General features: G+C 54.2%; 6 protein-coding genes across 6 annotated transcripts; 5 read left to right on the top strand and 1 right to left on the bottom strand.

Annotated features, from left to right (window-relative positions):
* Positions 1-30: 30 nt before the first annotated feature.
* Positions 31-639, bottom strand: CPAR01_01482 (acetyltransferase; the record flags this gene model as incomplete). The annotated part of the gene is made up of 1 exon (XM_060485771.1): positions 31-639. One exon carries the CDS (start codon positions 637-639, stop codon positions 31-33), a length of 609 nt encoding a protein of 202 aa, XP_060356628.1.
* Positions 640-4,391: 3,752 nt separating this feature from the next.
* On the top strand, positions 4,392-6,000 carry CPAR01_01481 (uncharacterized protein; the record flags this gene model as incomplete). Its single annotated transcript, XM_060485770.1, has 2 exons — positions 4,392-4,443; positions 4,508-6,000. 2 exons carry the CDS (start codon positions 4,392-4,394, stop codon positions 5,998-6,000), a joined length of 1,545 nt encoding a protein of 514 aa, XP_060356627.1.
* A 614-nt stretch (positions 6,001-6,614) lies between these two features.
* Positions 6,615-7,642, top strand: CPAR01_01480 (uncharacterized protein; the record flags this gene model as incomplete). Its single annotated transcript, XM_060485769.1, has 3 exons — positions 6,615-7,067; positions 7,131-7,471; positions 7,534-7,642. 3 exons carry the CDS (start codon positions 6,615-6,617, stop codon positions 7,640-7,642), a joined length of 903 nt encoding a protein of 300 aa, XP_060356626.1.
* A 2,403-nt stretch (positions 7,643-10,045) lies between these two features.
* CPAR01_01479 (uncharacterized protein) lies at positions 10,046-13,843 on the top strand (the record flags this gene model as incomplete). The annotated part of the gene is made up of 1 exon (XM_060485768.1): positions 10,046-13,843. The coding sequence occupies one exon, from the start codon at positions 10,046-10,048 to the stop codon at positions 13,841-13,843; it is 3,798 nt and encodes a 1,265-aa protein (XP_060356625.1).
* A 1,079-nt stretch (positions 13,844-14,922) lies between these two features.
* CPAR01_01478 (kinesin motor domain-containing protein) lies at positions 14,923-18,556 on the top strand (the record flags this gene model as incomplete). The annotated part of the gene is made up of 4 exons (XM_060485767.1): positions 14,923-15,375; positions 15,426-17,129; positions 17,182-17,634; positions 17,687-18,556. The coding sequence occupies 4 exons, from the start codon at positions 14,923-14,925 to the stop codon at positions 18,554-18,556; spliced, it is 3,480 nt and encodes a 1,159-aa protein (XP_060356624.1).
* A 663-nt stretch (positions 18,557-19,219) lies between these two features.
* CPAR01_01477 (haloacid dehalogenase, type II) lies at positions 19,220-20,023 on the top strand (the record flags this gene model as incomplete). Its single annotated transcript, XM_060485766.1, has 1 exon — positions 19,220-20,023. One exon carries the CDS (start codon positions 19,220-19,222, stop codon positions 20,021-20,023), a length of 804 nt encoding a protein of 267 aa, XP_060356623.1.
* Between the last annotated feature and the right edge of the window lie 117 nt (positions 20,024-20,140).

The following is a 20,140-nucleotide window of genomic DNA, read 5'->3' as shown; positions in this document are numbered from 1 at the left end:
GTATCATCTCAGATCGATCCTCTTTCGCACTCACCTATTCAACTTCTTCTCGTTCCCAGCCCACGCATCAACATAAAGCACCTGCATGCCCTCCGCAACCCCATGCTCCTTGGCCTGTCGAATGAGCGCCTCTCCAGCGCCCTTACGATACTGCCCGGTCCTGTAATCCGTGACGATCACATCGAGATACACAAAACCGTCCTTCTTTCCCCCCAACTCGTCGCGAATCTTCTCTTCTTTGTCAAACTGCCTCTCGACGTGGCTCGGAAGCCAATTCGTGCGCACGAACGCGGCGCCGACGGATACGTAGCGCTTCCCATCCTCGGCGGTCCTATAACGAGGGCCCGGCTCATCTTGCCCGGCATCGTGCGGGGTAATCGCGGCGGTCCCCGCCGGGGACTCAACCTCAACTTCGGCAATAAAGATTCGCAATGCATCGCCTTCGCCGGTACTACGGTACCTCTCCGACGTCGCCACATCCTTGAGGTTCTCCTCGACGAAGCCGTCTTTCTGGCTAAAGGGCTGCGACCCCCACATCGCGCCGCTGCCCATAGCCACGAGCGGCGCGAGGGTCGAGTCGAAGGCTTCTACGATGAAGTCTGCATCGTGAGAGGCTAGGCTGGCATCTCTGACGTTCATTGTGGTTATTTCTCGAGACTGCGCTGCAGAGGTCTTTTTCGGGGCCGAGTGGCGATGACATGGCAAGATGGAAAAGTGTTGAGGGGAAGAGCAGGGTTGAAGGTCCCGATTAACATTGGATACTCACCTACCTATTCAAGGTATAGTCAGCATCGCTTGAATCCTTTCCCGCGTCGATACCAACGAGACAGTGTTGAGATGGCCACACCTCCCAACCCGCGAATCAGAAGCGGCAAAAGCGGCATGGCTTTTGGTTCTTCGCTTGAAAAGAAACCCACGTCACAGGAACGAATTCCGACTCTGGTGAGCAGACGATGGATGAAGTGGTCGAACCTGGCTTCATTGCGTTCATTGTGTGCGTTACATCGTAAGGCATCGTGTGCTCGAAGCTGCTCTCACCATACCGCGATTCGGATCTATCTACTTCCTGATTTTTCGAATGTTACGCTTGTCGGTGGTGTCTACTCGACAAAGTAGAAACATGCTTTCCAGGTGTAAGGTGCGGTCGCAAGGATTAATTATTCGTGATGGGGTTTGATTGTATCTACATTGTGAGATGTAACATTGGATTTACTCAATGATGGCAACTCGAGAGAATGGAAGTCTGAGCCATTTTCACTGGTACTCAACTCATCAGGTACTTATTTGGCGTTCGCTAACTTTGAACATCTGCCAACACATATCAGTTTGCTTATCATAACTAGATCATGGTACGTTGTCTACATAATTCCAAGGAATCGAAGTCGACACGCTGCTCAGGGAGACGGCGTGGCCGAATCACGTTGCGGAGCATCGTTGCACGACTGCATGAGGTGGACCCTGTCGCCAACGGCAGTTGCTCTCAGATATCAGATCAAACTTTGACACGTCTTGGCACAAAGAGTGAGGCGAGTTTTGCGCGGATGAGACTGCCTTGGGGCAAGCTTAGGCGGCAGCCGTTCTTAGCGGCCTGCTTTCTTCAACGAGGACGCGATCCTTCGTAGGTGCTCAACTTGCTACGCCGGACAATGTTTTCGGGCGTAGAGATGGGTCATACTCCTTCATTCCATGGCGTTGACGTCGTTGACCCCTATTATGCCGACATGTTAAGCTCTGGAATACCTGAGATCCGCCTAAGCTGTAGCTGCCGCATACAAGCGCTGATACTGTTGGGCATTGAAGCGCCTACGTTGGGCATGAATGCGAATTCGATGTTGAGCTATGCAATGGGATTCGATTTCAGTGGCCCAGAGAGTGGAAGGTAAGTGAATAGTGCATGCGACTTCTGAGGCCATAATCTGTGCGTGATCGCACGGTCGGCCCACCCGTCGTCTTGAAACTGTCCGCTGGCGCCGGCATCGATCTGCAAGATCCATCGTCGTACTTCAAGTTGAAGAATGAAACCGAATCATAGCGACACTGAAGGGCAATCCCGCGTATTCTTGAAGAGTCGAGTCAAGCGGAGATTGTGGAACCGGCACCTGTGCTGTAAAAGCTGTCGACCTGGTATAACGAAGTCAGTAGAAATATCTGTCCGGGGAGAATGGCCAGAGAGAAGCTCACAGACGTTTGCATTGCTTTTTGCTACTTGACAGCATGATCTTACCTAACGCAGTAAATTGCGGATCTCAAGAAATGCAAGATACCCCGGATCGGGGACGCCGTGATTCTTGCAAGTTTTGACGAATACCGCCTGAAGTATTGTAGTCCAGAAGATGCAAAGAAGCACTCTAACAACGACAATTGAGATCGAGCGACAAGGCTCAGGTTCATCGTGGATACTGATCCCATAATTCCATCTAAGAAGCACGGTTTAGGTCCGATGACCATGCTAGTGCCTGATGGGATTAGTCGGGCCCGTGGAAACGTCGCTTGCTCACCCTCGGTCGTCTACTCACTTCTGCAGATTGAATTCTAGGCACATCCAGCTGTCGACTCCACCATCTTGCTCGTCACGTACTTGTGAGACTTTAATCCCGTGTCGGTCTGTTGGGAATAGAGGCATCGACAAGCTTGCTAAGGGTTAGCTGCTACAGCTGCTCCTGGAGATGAATAAGTGTACGTCCAGACATAACCAGACAAGAAGGCCGTGAATTCCGGGGCTTGTGAGGCTTCACTGGACTCTAGTTCTGAAAACTGAAGAGTAGTAGCACTCGCTGCGCCGACCGAGAACCGTTCTCCATGTCTTTTCCGAGAGGCACACCAAAGTCAATTAAAAGGCAGGGCGAATCCGAAGACGAGGTACGAGTGCCGCGGCAACCCGACCATCGTGGCATAATACCAGTGAGAGGTGGACACGAGGCGGTATGTTGAACATTGATGCTCCGCGCTTCTAGTGATGTACTTTATGAGTCTAAGCAAAACGTTAGGTTCCCCTTGATTATTCGAAATAAAGAGTGGGCCAAGACACTGCTTGAGACAGTGGCATCAACGCTAAGGCTCTAAGTATGAGGTTGATGGAATAGCATGGTGAAAGGCGGACGAAACGGCCTGTGATCCAGTTCAGGCTCACTATTGAGTACTGAGGGACGTACACACAGTTCTTCATAAATCGATGCCAATTCCGAGCGAGCCGTAGTGGTGGGAGGACTGGCCAGGAGATTGATTGAGTGGTGTGAGAAATGTGCGATACTGCGGTCCATCCTTGTAGAGAAGTAGATTGAAATAATAAGAATAGGTGAAACAGAGTGAGAGTTCGTCGAAAGACGGTCCGTGGGCATCAGGCCTTGGAGGCTTCTCCGTGCTCAACTTCAGGCGAGAGAAAGCTAAATCTACCGAATGAAGCGTCTTGCTGGCCGTTGCAAGCACACTTGTTGCAGAGGCGGGATGGTTTCCATGCGGAGACAGTAAGGCAGCCGGTGGAAAAGCCGGAAGCCTCGTGTGAGGGAACTGGAGAGACTTTCCGGAGGTATGTCCGGTGGCATACAAAGTGTCCTGATCTCTGGCAAGTTCTGTCTATTGGCTTTTGTTGACTGGTGTTCGTGTACAGAAGAAGTTCATGATGTTGCAGAAACCTTGCAAGCAGATGGAAGAGGCGATTCTCCGACGAGCCAAGAGGTTGCGTTGACACATTCTTGAGATGATGTTGATGCTACGCTGGCTGTCTTCCCCACGCCTGCCAATAGTTCAAAGATGTACCTAGTTACCTGAGGCAAAGAATATACTTTAACACGGACTGAAGATATCTTTCTTGGCAAGCACTTTCTCCAATTTGCCTTCCCAGATATGTGAGTTGCCCTGGTACCTTGATCGTGACTTGTCGTGCTTGCAGCGGAAGGAAGCCCAACAGCTTCCCCATCCTCCACTGGTTCAGGTCTGCAACTTCCCTGACTGGGGTGTTCCGTTGGAGCTTGCTGGCCGATTAGATAAGAGCTCATGGCCCCTGCATGCCCGGTGGATCTGCTGCACCTGTCTTCAACGACTCTGATTTGCTTTAACAGTGTTATCTTGTACCTTGTACCTCTGATAAGCGAGTGACGTCTCATTCCGACCCCACGCCCCGCTAGTCCGTTGTCACTGCTGCAGCATCACATGAACCCCTCTGACGGACCCGTGAACAACGATAGGAGAACAACTTGCGCCGTCTCTACTGCTGGCTCTCGGAGCACTCTCCTTCACTCATACACATCTCTCCTGCGCAAGACATTACCAAAACCACCAGTAGCCACATCTCATGCCACCATATCCATTCTAGAACCCAACCCAGTTCCTGCAACAACACCGCCCTGAACACTTGGCGGACCCCGCGCTGAGCCCCGATCCGATTGCTCATCATGTCGCTCTTCACTGCGCAACTGCACCCAGGACGAGCTCTGGGATTTCTCGGTTTGCATGAACTATGCCTGCTGCAGTACACACTCGGACGCTAACTCTATTGCTTGTCGCTTAGTTCTTGGAGCGTCCTTGCATGATGTCTTAACGCGACTGAAGGCCGAACCGCAACGCTTTCCACAACTCGACCTTGCCTACTCCCGCGAGCAACCCGTCCAACAGCCCGTGACCCTCAGCCTCCCTGCCAACGGTATACGCCTACGATTCGACGGGCCGGAGCAACGTCTGCGTCTGATAGAGATTGTCGACTTCACAAAGAATCATGTCACGTTTAAGGACCGTGATCTCGTCAAACCCGCCAACGCGCAGGGACCGCCATCGTCTCCAGTTCCCGGAGAATCTACCTCCGGCCCTACCTTCCGACAAATCTACCATCGCTTGCTCGGACCAACCTACGGTGGAGAGTACATACCCCCTACACCCGATTCCTCCGATAACCTGGGTAACTACATACTGTCCTACCCTGGCGTTGCCTTTACCTTTCGACTGGCCGAATCCGCATACTCCCCCAATAAGGATGTGGTGTCACTCCTCTCTGCTGCGACAAGCCAGGTGCCCACATCCATGGCTGTCTTCAGCGGAGACTCGTGGGCCCAAGCTCGAGAGAGCCTTTGGACAGAGGTTCTCCCGAGTGTCAAAACGGTTCCCGTTCTTCCAAGGGGGAAGGATGTCGTTCCCGACGAAATCTCGCTGGTCAAGATTCATGGTGGTGGGAAGCTCCAGTTGTTCCGCAAGTGGACCAACTCGTCCCTTTGGATTATCCTGGGAGAGACGAGCCCACAGGAGTTGATCGCTGAGCTCGGTCCCCCGAACGCTACTTATCGGAAGAACGACCAGAGAATGACAATACACAAGCTTCGGACGGCGAGCCACAGCAGAGCTCGGTCAAACGGCGCTGACCTAAGTCGGCCAGACGATCTCACGGACACTGACCAATCATCTGCCAACACTGGCTCAGACGATTCCAACGATGAAGCCATCGAAGAAGACATCGCCGGAAACGTTTCCGGCGAATGTTTCTACAATTACTTCTACTTAGGATTTGATGTGTTGGTGTCTACCCCCTTGCCCCCATCAAGACCACCACCTTCGCAACACGAGTCTCAAGTACCGCCAGGAAAACCCATCAAGTCGGAGTCTCCTGATCGACTGGTTGCTACGAAAGTAGTCCTTCATGGTAACGTACCTGGATCATATGAGTTCAACAGACACCGTCGCTGCCGTTGGGAAGTTAGCTATCTTGACGATGGCTCTCCCGGTGCGGCGGCAAACTCAGAGACCAAGTTCACCGAGATGAAAGAGAGACTGAACGAACGGTGGAACAGCGCGTACCCTGAAGGCGACTTCAGAGCCCCCCAAAGAGGCATGGTGCTCAATAGGGGCTGGGGTGATAGCCCCGGCAGTAGCTGCGAATTTCTTGGAGGTTGGGAGGACAGTGGCGCCAAGAGATTCGATGGCAGCGACGATTCAACCACTACTCTATTTGGATTCCCTGGCCTCGTGTTTGAGGTACTCAAGAACGATCACGTTAACACGGTGACCGTGTTTTAGGTTTGAGTTGGGCATAAACCTGGGGTCAGGTGGTTTGGCGATTGAGCAGGCAGGAATTGCAACGGCCACGGAGCTCCAAAATTGGCCGGGAAGACGAGGCTACAGAATGGCCACGATATCCCTACGAACAAGTCGGGGTTATGCTCAAATCCAGATGCATATTCAGACACCACCACTTCGCATCCCTTTTTAGCCTCGTTCTTAAGCTTGTCTACCAACTCAACATGGAACAGCTATGACGTGGCTGATATCAGATTATCACTTTGCGAGGCTTTTCTCCCATCCACTTGCAATAATCCATCTGATTTTGCATTCATGCAAGACAGACTTGGGATTTTTCAGCTTTGTCCTCGCTTTACTTAACGGTCTGACTCGGGCCATGTTTCGGGAGCCAAGGGCTTCCATTGCAATGCGACCAGCACCTACCATGTTGCAAAGCTCCAGCAGCTCCGAACTGGCCGCCCGTGTCGAACACCTCCGAAGCTGTATCGAAAACAATAAATAATACAGCTAGAAGCCTCCTGTGGTCTGCGGCAGCATAGAACAGTTAGTTATTCATTGAATACCCAGAGATACCCCCAAAAGATACCCATATACCCCCCCTCGTTCGCATCATGGCAAAGAAGACCGCACCGGCAGGAGCCCAGAACACCAAGCAGAATGCTTTGGCTCTGAAGCGCTACCTCCCGCGCAAGCTTAGAGAAGCTGCCGAGGACGAAGCCGCAGTGGAGAAGGGAGTTGGACACGACCTGATCATCTACAGCTTCGATCGCCCTACCGGCCAGTATGGATACACGCCCTTTTCGATTCAACTGCGTCTTCGCCTGCGCCATGCCGGTATTCAGCACGTAGACCGCGCTGCCAACATCTTCCAGGCACCCAAGTACCGGGTACCCTACGTCAAGCTTGCCGACTCGGACGAGCTCGTCGGCGAGTCCCAGTTCATCATCAAGCGTCTTGTGCAGACCGGCAAGCTCCAGGATCTCAACAAGGAGCTTTCTCCCTCCGACCAGGCCAAGGATGCCTGCATCCGCGCTATGCTGGAGGATCGCGCTTACTTCCTTATCGTAAGGAACCCCCGAAACAGGAGTGTGAGAGGATACAGGAGCCTACGCTAACGCTCGACGCAGTTGTATGAGAGATGGCGCGGCCAATACGAGATGATGTGGCACGACGGCCCCTTCTCCCACTTCGTTTGGGGCGCCAAGCAGATCTCTACCCAGGCGGCTCGCGGCTACGTCAACTCGCAGCTGTGGTTCCAGGGTGTCGGCCGCTACTCTGACGAAGAGGTCAAGGCCTTCGCCACCGACGTTGTCATGTCCCTGAACGGCTTCTGCGAGACCTCGCTGTCGAAGCTGAGCCTCGATTCGCGGGAGTCCCGAGAGCCCTTCTGGATCCTGGGTGGACAGCGTCCATCTGAGGCTGACTTCATCGTCTACGGCAACCTCGCTACCGTCCTCGGCACCACTGTGTAAGTACTCGCACGGAAATGGATGGGTAGAAGAGACAAAGAGCTAACATAACGCGACACAGCAACCCCGTCCACGCTGCTCTCATCCGTGAGAAGCCCGCCCTGGTCGAGTACATGGGCCGCATCCACGAGCGTTTCTTCTCCGAGTACAAGTCCCCTGTTCACGCTTAAGTTGGTTAGGGTGAGATACCCCAATACCCCAGGTCACCCCAAATGCGAGAGACTGTCTGCGCCCACCTTTTGTTGTTGGTGATTTTTCCTCCCCTTTCGGGCCCGCCAGGTATACGGGATGGGCTCTGCGTTGGATTCTTTGTATGAATTTGGACACTGAAGAGGGAGCGCGGAAGCTTGGAAGAATGGGAAGGAAGGGGTGATGCTGGTAACAGGCCCTCGCTATGAGTGCACAAAATATCTAACTCGAATTTCTCTGATGTTTCCTAAAGCTATAATAATCTGTCCCCTCTACGCTGCTTTGGTGTATCAGACTGTGTTCTTGATGGTAATATTGCACAGTATGAAAACGAGAATGATGCCATGTCCCTGAATAACACGCGGAAGGGAATAGGTGGTGCGTAAGTATTTAAGCATACATATTCGACAAGCTCCTTCCCGCCAAGGCAGCTACGAAGGCACCTTTTTCATCCCAACCATCACCAACCACCCATCCTCATCCACGTACACCGCCCACCGCCACCGCCACTGCCCCAGTAGGTGTATAGGAAACAATTTTGCTCGATACTATCACCAAGGCCTGTGTCGCAGCGGGGAATGTCGGCGCATCTGCGTCCGCATAGCTCCCGCACACATAGGTCCCGGGTTCGAGTCCCGTGTTTGTTTCTTGTAAAAATCCTTGCATCGTTACACCTGAGGCTGGTAAGAGTCTCCTCGGATCTTTCGTAGGCTTTCCCTGTTATAGGGGGCCGAGCTTTTTGACATTTTTGCTACTTTGATTTTAGGTCTCTTCTTCTGGTCTGGTTATAGAAGTTGCGCTTGTTCCTGCGGACTGGCGTATCTTTTATACACGGCTCTTGGCCTACGGATAGGCGGATTATCAGTCAAGGAGAGTGAGTGATATCTAGACTCCGATATATTTGACTAGGTTAAATTGTATCATGTGCTTTCTGTTTACGAATTCATTGGCGCAGACGACTGTCTTGGATGGCTTGGACTTTTAATCTAAAAAAAAACTCGCACAGTACGATACCAGGTCGCTGCCCAGACTCTTGGCAAGGGCAAGGTGGACGGCTTCGGGGCCAAGTTTAAGCTTATGTTTGTGTACTACAGCACCGAACTGGAGAAGCAGCTTCAACAAGCTCGACGCTATTAGGTACGCTGTATGGTGATTTTAATGAAGTACATCCGTCTAGAGTATTCGTCTACAACGCAATAGGGAAACGGAGGCCATGTGGTTGAGAGATGTCGAACATATGCTTGAAGCAGGGAGACCCTTCAGATGCAATGGGCGGTCTGAACCGGGAAACCTTAGCGCGGATCGGGGGGCCCGGGGGATCCATTTACCTGCCGGCTTAGCGCGCTCAACAACCACTCAATATCAAAGCCGTACTGTTGTTCCGTGTGTTTTCGCGGCTTCAGCTGGAAATTGGAGGTTTGGTGTCCCCGAGCGACGTTGGGAAACTAAAACATGCGAGACAAAGGATTTCTTTGTTTGTCGTGCCGTTGGTCGGCTGGCACCTCTCCGCCTGGCCTAGACCATCCTAGTGTCTCCCTCCTTACGATTGGACTGAATTTGCTGCTCGTCCGGGTCTGGAGGATGTTCCGCTCCGGCGATTGCCGAATCGGGTGGGGCCATTCTTCTGCATGTGTGGGGTCAGTGGGTGGAGCAAATCTTAGCGTGGTCGGCTGCAACGCCACGGCAGAGCTATGGGAGAGGTACGGAGTACGTAGTAAGGTACTTGCTTCTGCCAGGCTTTTTGGCTGCGTAATGGGTGAAAGGGTACTTTGTATTCGTAGGCGTTGAGTTGGAAAGAGCTCTACGCAATAGAGCTGGCTAGGAACCCTGGGCCGTGTTTGTCCGTGTGCTCGCCGCTTTGCTTCACTCCTGCCGCTGTCGCTGCCGCTGCTACTGGCGCTCCTACAACCTGCTGCTGCTACGGATACTGTACGGTCGAAAGTTGGACTGCCACGATCCTGGGCACCGAGAGATCGACGCCAACTTATGCTCAGCTGGCACATGTCAATGCCCTGTTTCGGCTCGGACGAATCAGCGCCAACGTCTCCAAAATCTTCGTCACCTTTCGTCCCTTCACATGGGGTGTTCCGTTACTTGGCTCTTTTTTTGACTCGTCTTGAACCCGGCCTTCCACCCCCTTGCATCCAACCAAGAGTACCATGGGAGTCGCGAACCCCTAAAAGTTCCCCCCTCATCGTTTTTTACCCAACCGACACTTTCCATCGCCCGCCCACTATCCCAAGACCGGACAGACGAGAGCAAGCTAAGCTTGACGACGACGACGGCAACTACGAAGACGGCGACCGAACGGCGTCGAAACCGACCAACGGGCTGGTGACAACGTATAACACAGCTTGGCCGGCCATGCGAGCATCTCCGCCGCCATGACGGAGAAAGATGCCGCCCAGCAGCGTGCCATTCTCACGAGGAAGCTGAGCCCACACTCCATGCCTGGCGATAGGGGCAGCAGCAGGGGTAGCTACGAGACGGGCGAGTCGAGTGCCACAGGTAGCCTCCTCAACGACACGACACTTTTGCCATCGCCCGACGAGTCTAGCGGTGCGCGCCGCCCACTTGCATCGAGCCCGAAAGATGCTGAACATACAAATGGATACCATGGGGGAAGGGCCGATGCGAGGAAACAGCAGCAGCAGAGAGCTCCTAGGCATCGCTCTAACGGAGCCTTTTTGCTGCAGGATGCCTTTCGTAACGATGGCGATTCCGAGGAAGAGGAGCAGGTACCCCGACTACGGCACGTAACGCGAAACATACCACCCAGCCGGAGAACGAAAGACTCGGAAAGGGCATCGGACAGGTCTGGATCCAGCGCTGGTCGCGATGCCGGCTACGGACTCGCTGGGCTCGAGAGCCCGCCAAGGCGAAATGGCGATTCGTCACCGCCGCAACCTACGAATAGACTGACGGTCAGGAAACGGGATGCGCCCAACGGCAGTAGACCGTTGTCGGGGACGAGTTTCGCGCCGCCTGCGAATGCCCCACTCGATATCGACTCGGCGCAGATCGTGAATATGGCTCTTAACTTGAGCGAATCTCGACGGCAGGTGTCGCGAAGGATCGCGCCGCCTCAGGCTGTGCCGACGCTAGCACAGCTTCCAGACGGAACGACAGGCGCGAACCTCAAAAACCACTTGCAACAGCAGAGGAGAATGTCGAGAACGAGGTCCCCGGGGCCTGAAAAGGCACTTACTCCGCGATTACCCTCGACGGGAATGCTTAGCAGCCCGCTGCAGGCGACGTTCGACATGAGCCGGGAAGGCACCTTTCGGAACCACTTTACCGCGTCAACCCTGGCACGAGTACAAAAGGCAAAGGAGCACCTGGAGCTGATGGCCCAATACAGGCGCCTGCTGGAGCTGGTCCCACCCATACAGTCGCACAACCAGAGCCGCCCAACGACTGCCAGTCCGCCTACGTCCTCTGGAGGAGTTGCGAGGATTCCCACCTATGGTAGTGCCGATGGCAGCGTGCGGCTGGGGCGTTCCTACAACCCGTTACAATACATCCGCAACAGGAAGGTGCGAGCTCGGGAGCGCAAGGCGATCGATGGCGAGGCCCAGGGTTTTGGAGACTTTATCAAAGTCGCCGACTGGGTTGATGAGGTGGCTAAATGGGCTGCGACGGGCCAGACCAGTACGGATGGCTGTACGCTGCCGCCTTTCACGGATGCAGACGTGGTGGAGCAGCAAAACGCTCTTCAGGCCACCACCAGCGCTAACAAGCCGAGAAGACCAAGGCTGGATTGGTCCATCGACGCAGCGGACCTACTTGCCGATGTGTACTGGCTGGAGCAAGATCACCACAAACAGCTGATTGAAGATCGTCACTGGCGCCGAATCTTCCCCCAGAACGTCGAATTGCATAGACCTTTGTCTAGGCAGAACGAAGAGTATGGCAGCGAGTCAGGACAGACACCAGGGCGTAAGGAATACGAAGGAATAGGGGCCATGATCGATCCGAAATCCAGCAACCCGGGGCTTGCCAAGTCGGACACGGAACATTCTACAGCGAGCGCTCGAGAACGTGCCCGCCAGAAGCTGCACGATCTTACCGGACATCATCACCATCACCACCACCGGCACAGCAACTCAGTGCATAGTCACTACGACTGGAAGAACGGCAAAACTTCGGTTTCCGATCTGTCTGAGAGCGAGAACGAAGGCAAGCTCAGGAAGGAGAGGAGGAATCGAGCAGGCACGCTCACCAGCAGTCACCAAGACATCTTGGAGAAGCAGATGCTTGAAATGATTGCCATGGAGGCGCGTGAAAACGGCCCCAAGAAGCCGGACGGATCGGGTTACGTCACGCCGGAGCGAAATGCTGGGGTCACGTCACATCCACAGTCAAGACAACACAGTCGAAAGGCGTCTATCGTGGAGGCGAGCGAGTCTGATGAGAGGAAGAGTAAGGAAAAGCCTCGCTTCACTCCGTTGCACCTTCAACGCGGCATGGGAAGGTCAAGTCTGGAGATTCCGGTCCCTGCGAGGAGAAGCTCGTTTGAAGTCGACTCATCTCTGCCCAACTCTCCAGACGGCGCCATTCGTGGAGATCCCTTCATCCCCGCGCTCGGCGGAGATCTTTCACCTGGGTCAAGCCGGGCGAACTCCCCTACTCGAAACCCGTTTTCCAAGGTCAAACAGATATTCCGCGAGCGAAGCAAGGAAAGAGGCTCGCGCATTTCGGAAGAGAGATCCAGCGCGGAGGATCTGGCCAGTGCGCCCAAGACGCCATTTGAATTTTCGCCTGAATCCTCGGGTGATCGAAAGTCTATGGATAGAAGGGGCTCTTCTAGAAGCCCGTCTCGCAAGGTTGTCCAACGCCCAACAGGCGAAAGCCACAAGTCTCATCGCAGCACTGCTAGCACCAAGCTGCGCAGTGACGATCCGGGAATGCGAGGGTTATTCAAAGGGGCTCGTATCGACAATGTTATCCGTGGTGGTGTGTCGAAGCTTGGTGATTTAATCTGGCGTAAGGAGTCGGAGACTGGCGATGGCCCGTCCGAAGCCGAGGGCACCACAACGGATGAATCAGACACCGAGCAGAGAGGCAGGAAAAGAGGAGAAACGCCGCTCTCAAGGACGGCTTCGATTAGGAGTCAGGGTATGCGCCAGCAGAACGGCAAGAACTACCTCGACATCATGCCTGCCTTTGAGTCTTCTCACGAGAAGCTGAGGCACATTGAGAGCGAGCCGGCGAAACTTCCCGACACGTCACCACCGTCAGCAAGTCATAAGTCGCCTCGGTTTGACAGGCTGAAGCCGCCGCGCATCGATATCCTCAGCGCAAGTCCAACCTCGTCACCCGGGTCGACAAAGCGTTTATCAGATGTGTCGGAGGGCGAGCCGCTGTCTGGCAGTCACAGTGCTGGTTTGAAGGAGGCGGACAAGCGGCTGAACAACATCATCGCCGTTCCGCCCTCATTCCCACCCGATGGCCGTCCCGGATCTTCCTCAAACCGCAGTCGACACTGGTCCATCTCTGACCACAGCCCTGCGCCTGACCGAGCGCCCATGTCGAAGCGTGAAGTCGCCCGGTTACGTGCCCTAGTCTTGAGCTCCGGTATCAAGGCCATGGAAATTACTCGCCGCGCCAACGAGCCTCATCTCGCGTTTGCAGCCCGACAAGCACCGTCTCAGAATGACCTTCAGGTCGCAAACGTGTTCTGGCCCACGATCGCGGAGCTCAGCCCTGATCCTGCAAGCATACGCAACAAGGCCGTACCGCAGACGGAGCTGTACCAGTTCGCCGCCAAGACCCTCGGCAAATCCATCCAGTGCGCCGGCCAGGACTGGCAAAAGACGGCGGACCACTTTGTCGCCGACGCCGTCCCGGCCCTGCACCGCCGCGTGGAGGATGTTCGCCGGCGGGTGGCGACGGATCTCTCCGCCATGACACGCGCGGCGGCCGACGAGGCGGATGAGACGAGCCGCGATCTCACGCTGGGTCAGCGGCTCAAGATTAAGCATACGCTCGATGTGATCGAGGCCATGCTGCGGCGACGCAGACGTAGGTTCCGCTGGGTCCGTCGCGCCATGTGGCTTGCTGTCGAGTGGGTGCTTGTCGGGTTCATGTGGTATGTCTGGTTTGTCGTCATGATCCTCAGGGTATTTTGGGGTGTTGGGCAAGGGGCTGTGGGCGCTGTTAGGTGGTTATTGTGGTTGTGAGCGAGAACCATGTATATGACTCTCCTCGCGGCTCCTTCTTGTCAATTCAACTCCCCGGCCCTTATTTGTGGCACAGAGTTAAAAGTTGCGGATTATTTTCTTTCTTCTGTGTGTTTTCTTTTTGGTAACCCGCTCATCATCATAAGCACTGTCATTACTATGCATAGCCGACGGAGCGAAGTTTTCTTGGAGTCACATTTGGCTGTTGTCTTAGCGCAGAGATGGCGTGTTTTCAATTCTAGTGATGGGGAGGAAGAGGGGAAAAGATAGAGAAGAGAGGAGGAGAGGAGAGAAGTAATGATACCCGGAAGAGGGAAGGGAATGGTGAATAGAGGGGGAAGAGAGAGAGAGAGAGAGAGAGAGAGCATGGGGAAGACGGGGTTTTTTCAGTTCGACTTTTGTTCGCTTGAGTGCGATTTTTTTAGCGACTCTTTTTCTTCCCTTTTACCTCCCCTTTACATCGCGGGATGGGTGACGTTCGAGGACTGGGCTTCTTCTCCCTCCGCCTACATGGAAGGGGGATAGGGTATGTGATATTATTATTTCCGTGAGGGAAACTCTATATATACATAATGATACATACATACTACGAAGATCGTGCGATGATGCAGGTGGAAGCAAGAGATTTGGTATGTGATAATACAGACAACGCAGAGTACTTACTTAGGCACGGCATTTGTCTCAGTCCCACCGTGTCTCGGTGAGTGACCCGGAGCCGGTGAGCGGTGAGAAATGCGACCAAAACACCGGTGAGGTCGGGGAGGAGACAACGGTGTGGGCAGATGAGCTAGTGGGGCGGTTGCCCGGGTGACGGCAGACTCCGCAGACCAACCACAGAGCTTGCCCCCACTTGGCGCGCATCTTCTATTTACTAACCCTGGCAATTGTCAACACGATATCCCGACGACTGCCACCACTTTTTGACGGCTCCGACTTTCACACCATTCAACACGAAACGGCACCTACTTTTTCCCCGGCGAGCTGTTGATTGCGATTTTGGATTGTATACTCATTCAACCACTTATCCTACTACATCCACCATCGACCACTCGAAAAAAAGAAATACTAGCACCCAAATCATGAGCTCCAGACGGGAGCTGACGAGGACGGCCTCGTCGAACCTGCGCACCGGCGCCGCGGCTCGCTCGAGCGTGCGACCGGGAACGCGGACCTCGAACTTGCGATACCAGCATGGCCCTTCCCAGACCCAACGTCCCGCCTCGCCCGCCGAATCCGTCGCCTCGGTCGCCACCAACGCGACGAAGCGTAAGGAGCGCGAGTACGACTTTGATACGCCGGGCCAGGAGACCAACATCAACGTCGTCGTCCGATGTAGAGGCCGCAACGATCGCGAGGTCAAGGAGAACAGCGCCGTCGTCGTTCAGGCTGATGGCGCAAAGGGCAAGAATGTCGAGCTGAAGCTCGGCCCGAATGCGCTGAGCAACAAGACGTATAACTTTGATCGCGTCTTTTCTGCGGCGGCTGACCAGACTATGGTCTTTGATGATACCGTCAAGCCCATCTTGGATGAGGTGCGTCCAGGATGTCACCTGGCTAATGAGACTTGGCTAACACTGTGTAGATGCTCGCTGGCTTCAACTGCACAATCTTCGCCTACGGCCAGACTGGTACAGGCAAGACATACACCATGTCAGGTGACATGACAGAAACTCTCGGCCTTCTATCTGATAATGCCGGCATCATCCCCCGAGCTCTCCACGCGCTATTCAACAAACTCGAAGTGGACGACACCGAAAGCTGCGTCAAGTGCTCCTTCATCGAACTCTACAACGAAGAATTACGCGATTTGATCGCTGTCGAGGACGGCCCGAAGCTGAAGATTTTTGACGACACATCAAGAAGACACGCGACGACAGTGGTGCAGGGTATGGAGGAGAGACACATTAGAAACGCCGGTGAAGGTATCAAGGTTCTTCAGGATGGAAGCTTGAAACGCCAGGTCGCGGCGACAAAGTGCAACGACCTCAGTTCCCGAAGTCACACGGTCTTCACTGTTACCGCCTACGTCCGCAAGAAGGGCGAGGATGGAAGTGACGACTACGTTAGCGCCGGCAAGCTCAACCTCGTCGATTTGGCCGGTAGTGAGAACATTCAACGATCCGGGGCGGAGAACAAGCGGGCTGCTGAGGCGGGCTTGATCAACAAGAGTCTTTTGACCCTCGGTCGAGTCATCAACGCGTTGGTTGATAAGGGCCAGCATATTCCTTACAGAGAGTCGAAGCTCACCAGACTTTTGCAAGACTCCTTGGGTGGACAGACGAAGACTTGTATCATTGCCACCATTTCGCCGGCGAAGAGCAACCTCGAGGAGACGATCTCAACACTAGACTATGCATTCCGAGCCAAGAACATTCGCAACAAGCCGCAGATGAACGCGATGATCAACAAGAGAATGCTTCTCAGGGACTTTGCGACGGAGATTGAGAGGCTCAAGAGCGAGCTGATTACGACCAGACAGCGCAACGGTGTTTACCTTTCCAACGAGAGCTACGAGGAGATGACGGCCCAGAGCGAATCGCGACGCATTGTCATGGAGGAGCAGGCAGCCAAGATGGAGACTCTCGAGGGTAACCTGAAGAACAAGGTGCAGGAGCTCTTCGCTCTGACATCTAGCTTCATGGGGCTGCGGAAGGACCACGAAGGCACCAAGGCTGAGCTCGATGAGACCCAGGAAGTTCTCGAACAGACTGAGGTCGTGCTCCAGGCCACAAGAAGGAGCCTCGCCGAGGAGACTCACCTTCGCAAGGCTCACCAGGAAACCGAGGAGAAGCTGGCCGAAGTTGGCGGAGAACTCATCGCAACCCTGCAGAAGACGGTCCACGATGTGGATGGTCTCAGAGCGAAGAACAAGAGAAAGTCGGAGCTTCAATCCATCAACCGAAGCGCTTGGGGCACAGCACAAGCCGAAGTGTCTGAGGTGACGAACTTGGTGGAGCAGCGTGTACAGAGTTTCCAGGAGAAGCAGCGGGAAAATATCTCGGGTATCTCTGGGCGCATGAACGCTTTTGTCAGTGAAGAGTTGGGAAAGCTATCTTCTACCCAGCAGTTTCTCGACGAACAGCTCGACTCCTTTGCGGAATCGAGGAAGCAACTTTTGGAGCAGAACGAAAAGTCCAAGGACGAGATGGATGACGTTCTCGAGGAGATCAAAGTCGTGCGCGACACCGTCAAGCAGCAGGTTGGAGAGAGTCTCCATGCCATTGCTGGTGCTGCGGAGCGCATTGCTGCAGATGTCCTCAGCGAGCTCGACACTTTCCACAGCCAGGTAAGACAGTACGGATACCTTTGGTCGGTCTTGAAAGCTAACATGTCTGCAGTTGCACTCTTCGTATAGCTCTTTGGGCAAGGAGTTCAAGAGCATGTTTGAGGAACTCGTGAAGCACATCACGGAACAGCGAAGTGAATCCGACAAACTCAGACAACAACTCGAGAGCGCAACCAATAATGTTATCGAGGAGAACGAGACCACCTCGGCCCAGATGCAGCGAGTATTAGATGAGGAGAGGAAGCAAGCGGCACTGGACCGACAGAATTTGTTGACTCAGATTGCATCTCTGATTAATGCTCAGGCGACAACTCAAGAGACGCGCCTTGCCGAGAAGACTGCGCAGCTGCAGAAGAAGGTCTTGGCCACGAATGTGACGCTGCAAGACACCGTGACCCAGTATTCTGAGGATATGGGCGCGTGGGATACCAAGGAGAGCCACTTCCTTGTTGATGTGGCCAAGTCTCGTGACGCGATGAAGAAGAAGTTGAAGGATGACTGGACCGTAAGTGAAAAGACCCCATGAATTGCTGGATACGATGCTTACCAATGACAAGGTCGCCGAGGAACACAGCACGGCCATTCAAGCAACCACGAAGTCGGTTCACGCCGAGACTGTTCGTGTTGTGGACGAGCAACTGAAGGATCTTGACGTTCAAATGGAAGCGTTGGACGACTTCGTCACCCGCGCTCGTTCCGAAAACGCCTCGCATCACGAACGCCACAACGAGTCCATGCAGGGCTTGTCGTCTACTGTGGAGAAGTCTTTCGGCAACATTTCGAGCCACTTCAAGACTACGTTTGACCGTGTCCATGACCTCGGCGAGGAGATGGAGACCGAAACCGAGGAGATGTTGCAAGGCCTGGACCCGTTGACCCAGCAATTGTCGAAGCCATTGACTGCGCTCCGGGAGGATATCGAAACAACAACCATCCAGGAGTACCGCCCGACAGGAGAGACGCCGATGAAGGTCCAGTACCGGTACCCGACCGACCTGCCCCGGACCGAAGCGCACGAGGCCCTCCTCGCCGAGCTCAGCGATTCCGCGACGCCCACCAAGCCCGCGCCCGAGGCCATGGTCTTCTCGGACACAGAAAACGACATGTCCCGGTCACCGCCACCGGCGCGCACGTCGACTCGTATGTCGGCCCTTAGCATGATTTCGGAGATGCCCCCCTTTAACATGAGCCTTCGCGAAGTGAACCCCAACACGACCGGTAACCACGGCTTCGACCCGGCGACGAGCATCATGTCCATCAACGAGAACACGGCGCCGCTGCTGTTTAGCAAGCGGACCTCGACGCGGCCCGTGGTGAAGGGTCGCAAGCACGCTAGCTTGCTTCCCATCGAGGGGCGGGAGAATCTGCCCCCTTCGTCCTTTTCGTCGAGCTTGGGGCCCAGAAGGAAGAGCCCGCGGTTGAATTAGGAGGTTGTTAGTGAAGTGGTTTTGGGCGCTGAGAAGGGATTATCGTTGATGGAATTGAACTGTACAAATGGCGATTACGGGGTTTTTGAGGTTTTACATTCGATTGGGCAGGATTATGGCGTGTAAAGGCAGGCTTATTGGTATTGTTGATACCCATGACACTTCTTTTGAGGACGTTGTTTAATTCTACGTTGTTTGCTACCATTTGACTTTTACCGTTGACTATACTTTCAAGCTTGTGAAGTTTCTATTCGTATAGCCCAGAGTGGAATAGATGGGTAGACTGTCGGATATGATGAGCTTTGGGGGAGGGTAATGATGTGCTGTGTGCTGCGAGGTGGCGATCTCCCCGCTCGTCATCCGCGCCCTTGAGGATGAGGTGCTGAGTTGGGACTACACTACACCACCTCCGTGTTTCCTGAGAACTGGTATAAAACGCTGGTATTTCGTCAAACCTCTCTCTTCTTGTTTCTTCCTCTTTTGTTTCCATCTTGAATGTTGACATCTTTTCCCTCACAATTATCTCATGCCTAGACTTGAATGCTATTGACAGACTTTGTGCCCGGTTCAAGACACCCTCCTCTCTCCATTCTACCCCAACATATATCCTCTCTCACAACTACTTACCCATCTACCCATCCATCTCCCTATTATCTGCCCAAAATGTCCACCTACCCAGACCTCACAAAATTCAAAGCCCTCTCCTTTGACTGCTACGGTACCTTAATCGACTGGGAATCCGGTCTCCGCGCCGGTCTCGAACCCATCATCTCCCGTCTTCCTCCTCCCTCCTCCTCCCCCTCCGCCGGCGACGCACCTCCCACAGAAGCATCCCTCACAAAACGCTTCGACACCCTCTCCGCGGCCCTGCAATCCTCCTCCCCGACCCTCCGCTACGACCTCAACCTCTCTTCCTCCTTCCGCACCCTCGCAGCAGAACTCGGCGTCTCCGTGACGGATGGAGAAGCCACAGCCTTTGGCTCACTCCCAGGGACCTGGGCCCCCTTTGAGGATACCATCCCCGGACTGGAAATCTTGAAGAGACATTACAAACTCATCATCCTCTCCAACATTGACGCCTCGAACATCTCTCACACCCTAAAACACTTCTCGCCCGTGGAGTTTGATGCCGTGTATACAGCAGAGCAAATCGGAAGCTACAAACCCGCCGACGGCAACTTCTCCTACCTGTTTGAGCATGTGAAGGAAGAGTTTGGGGTGAAATGGGATGATGAAGGGGGGGAGGGGCTGTTGCACGTTGCGCGCAGTTTGACTGCCGACCACGTCCCCGCGAAGAAGTTTGGGTTAAGAAGCGTTTGGATCTCGAGGGGCGGCGATGTCAAGGACGGGGAAGGGGTGGGAGGAGATTGGGAGGAGACGAAGGGGGATGTTGGGTTTGAGTGGCGGTTTGATACTATTGGGGAGTTTGCGAGGGAGGTAGAGAGGCAGTTTGGGGAGAAGAGGTGAGGTTGTTGGTGGAGTTGCTTGTTTGATCTTGTGGTGTTGGGATGTGGTTGTGGACTGTTGTGTCAGAAACGGAAGACAATGGCTAGTCGCGAGAGAAGTGAATATGGATCGAATCAT

Source organism: Colletotrichum paranaense (genome assembly GCF_030867605.1).
Source record: "Colletotrichum paranaense strain IMI 384185 chromosome Unknown Scaffold_1.1, whole genome shotgun sequence".
Lineage (NCBI taxonomy): Eukaryota > Fungi > Ascomycota > Sordariomycetes > Glomerellales > Glomerellaceae > Colletotrichum > Colletotrichum paranaense.
This window is presented reverse-complemented; position numbering and strand designations above follow the sequence as displayed.